This window comes from Osmerus eperlanus, chromosome 11 (assembly GCF_963692335.1).
Source record: "Osmerus eperlanus chromosome 11, fOsmEpe2.1, whole genome shotgun sequence".
NCBI lineage: Eukaryota > Metazoa > Chordata > Actinopteri > Osmeriformes > Osmeridae > Osmerus > Osmerus eperlanus.
Genome location: NC_085028.1, coordinates 6,435,781 through 6,437,976, shown reverse-complemented (window position 1 = coordinate 6,437,976; position 2,196 = coordinate 6,435,781). Strand labels below are relative to the sequence as shown.

Sequence of the window (2,196 nt, the reverse complement as noted above, 5' to 3'; positions counted from 1 at the left end):
TCAACTAAGTATATCTTTACATCAATACTGAGTGTCACTTTTCTGAAAATAGTTATTATTTTCAACCATTTAGAAAACTCGGAAAAACTAGATTTCAGGCTTAAAATTAAAATACATGAAGTCTAAACCTTTTTCACTATTCTGAAAATTAGCTACTCAAAGGTATCATTGAGAAAGTATTCTTGATGCTTTAACAAAGAAACTAAAGTCTAAATAAGTTGTGGTGAATCCAGCAGCAATAGGAGGGAGGTTTTTGTACGGGCAGTAATAGAGGTTGAATCACTGTGGTACACTTTTGGTGGAGGTACCAGACTGGATGTTGGAAGTAAGTAACAATCTTTACTGAAAGGGATTTAACTTTTTGAATGGTTGATTCTACATAGACATTTTCAGGTTTTATGTTTTTTTTTCCAAAAATGTCCACTTATTTTTTGTAATTTTCTCATTAAAATCAGCATGGTTAAACCTTCAAATCCTTAGAGAGCATAAATATTTTTAAAATGAGGTATATCTTCTGGTGAATACTGTAAATGTTATAATTTCAACTGTTTAATCCTAGTTTGTGTTTTTACTTCATCTTAATGCTGTTTGTTCATGGGTGGATGCACTGATTGTCTGATGAGATTTAACATGTTGTATTTAGTTATTTATGCACCTGCATGATCATATATTAATATCTACAATGTCTATTCATGAAATGCATTCATATTTTGTAATTATTTTGATACAAACTGTTGGTTTTACACAAACAGTGACCATTTTAATGATCATTTCAACTGCCCGAAAAAATACCTTAATTTTGTTGCCTCATATCACATAATATTTACTAATGTTTATGTAATAACTTAATGTCTTTTCTTTGTTAAAACTATGATAACTTATTGATATTTTCAAATGACTGCAAAGGTAATTGCATTAGTCTTTGGCTGAAATAGCAGAAGTCCATCTCTGCCAGTAATCTGACATATTGTGTTTGTCTCCAGGTAACCGTGCCCCCACCCTGACGGTGCTGCCCCCCTCCAGTGAGGAACTGTCCAGTAAGAGTACGGCCACGCTGATGTGTCTGGCCAACCAGGGCTTCCCCTCAGACTGGACCCTCAGCTGGAAGGTGGACGGGAGCAGCAAGAAGAGCCAGGAGGCCAGCAGGGGGCTCCTGGAGAAGGACGGCCAGTACAGCTGGAGCAGCACCCTGACTCTCACTGCCCAGGAGTGGGCCAAGGTGCTGGAGGTGACCTGTGAGGCCCAGCAGGGCTCCCAGTCCACGGTCACTCACACCCTGAAGAGAGAGCAGTGTTCAAAGTAGCCCCAGGCTCACCCAGCCCTGGGGAGAGGGGCTGCTTCCTCTGCTGGGACTCTGTTCTGTGTTCAGCCGTTCTCTGTCCTCCTGATGGCTCACATGCAGACTAACAGGGAGCTTTGAGTCCACGTGTCGCTGCTCTCTGTACACTGAGCTGTTATCAGTGCTAGTGTTGATGTGTTCTGCTGGAGGTCACTATTCACTCTGTACGTTGGCTTTGCTTTGATGCTTGAATGTTGTTGTTTTAGTTGGACAATAAAGAAGTATTCTTGAAAATATGGAATTTGACTTTATTCATTAACTTGTTGATACAGTAATCATGAAATGGAATTGCACATTGAAATAGTTCATTGCGTTACTGTAGTTTCATCAGATCATTTAAGCAACACAAGAAACACAATGATAGATGATAAAACACTACTGTTTTGCTGATGCTACGACTGTACATGGCTGTAAACAGATCTAGACCACACACCAGTCAGGTTCCATTCATCATTGATATTCATCTGTCATCATGACACAGCATACAGCTCTACAGGAGAGTTTACCTTCTACCACCATGATACCATGGGATTGTGTTCACACAGTAAGGACAGACTCATCCAAAATCACTCATGTTCAATCTGAACAACATTTGAGTTAAGTCATTAAATACAATAGTTTAATGTGCAGTGATAAAACATGGTCCCTAATCTGTGGGACCCTGATGATAATCCCCCTTAATCCCCTGGGGTCAGGTGAGCATCTGGTGACAGTGCTGCTCTATTCTGGGAGTAGCAGAACCAGCCACCCTGAAGATGCAAATCTCAGTTTCACTCCCACAGCTCCTAATGTACAGTTGAACAGTTGAGTCTAAAATACCCTGGACTGGGCCAGGTGTGAGGGGGGGCTGGTCTCAT

The 2,196-nt window shown here is 40.6% G+C and overlaps 1 gene segment (V, D, J or C); it reads left to right on the top strand.

The window, feature by feature from the left end:
- Positions 1 to 213: 213 nt before the first annotated feature.
- On the top strand, positions 214 to 1,573 carry LOC134029043 (Ig kappa-b4 chain C region-like). The segment is given in 2 exon segments: positions 214 to 325; positions 984 to 1,573. A coding segment is annotated over 1 exon segment (246 nt).
- The last annotated feature ends 623 nt before the right edge of the window (positions 1,574 to 2,196 follow it).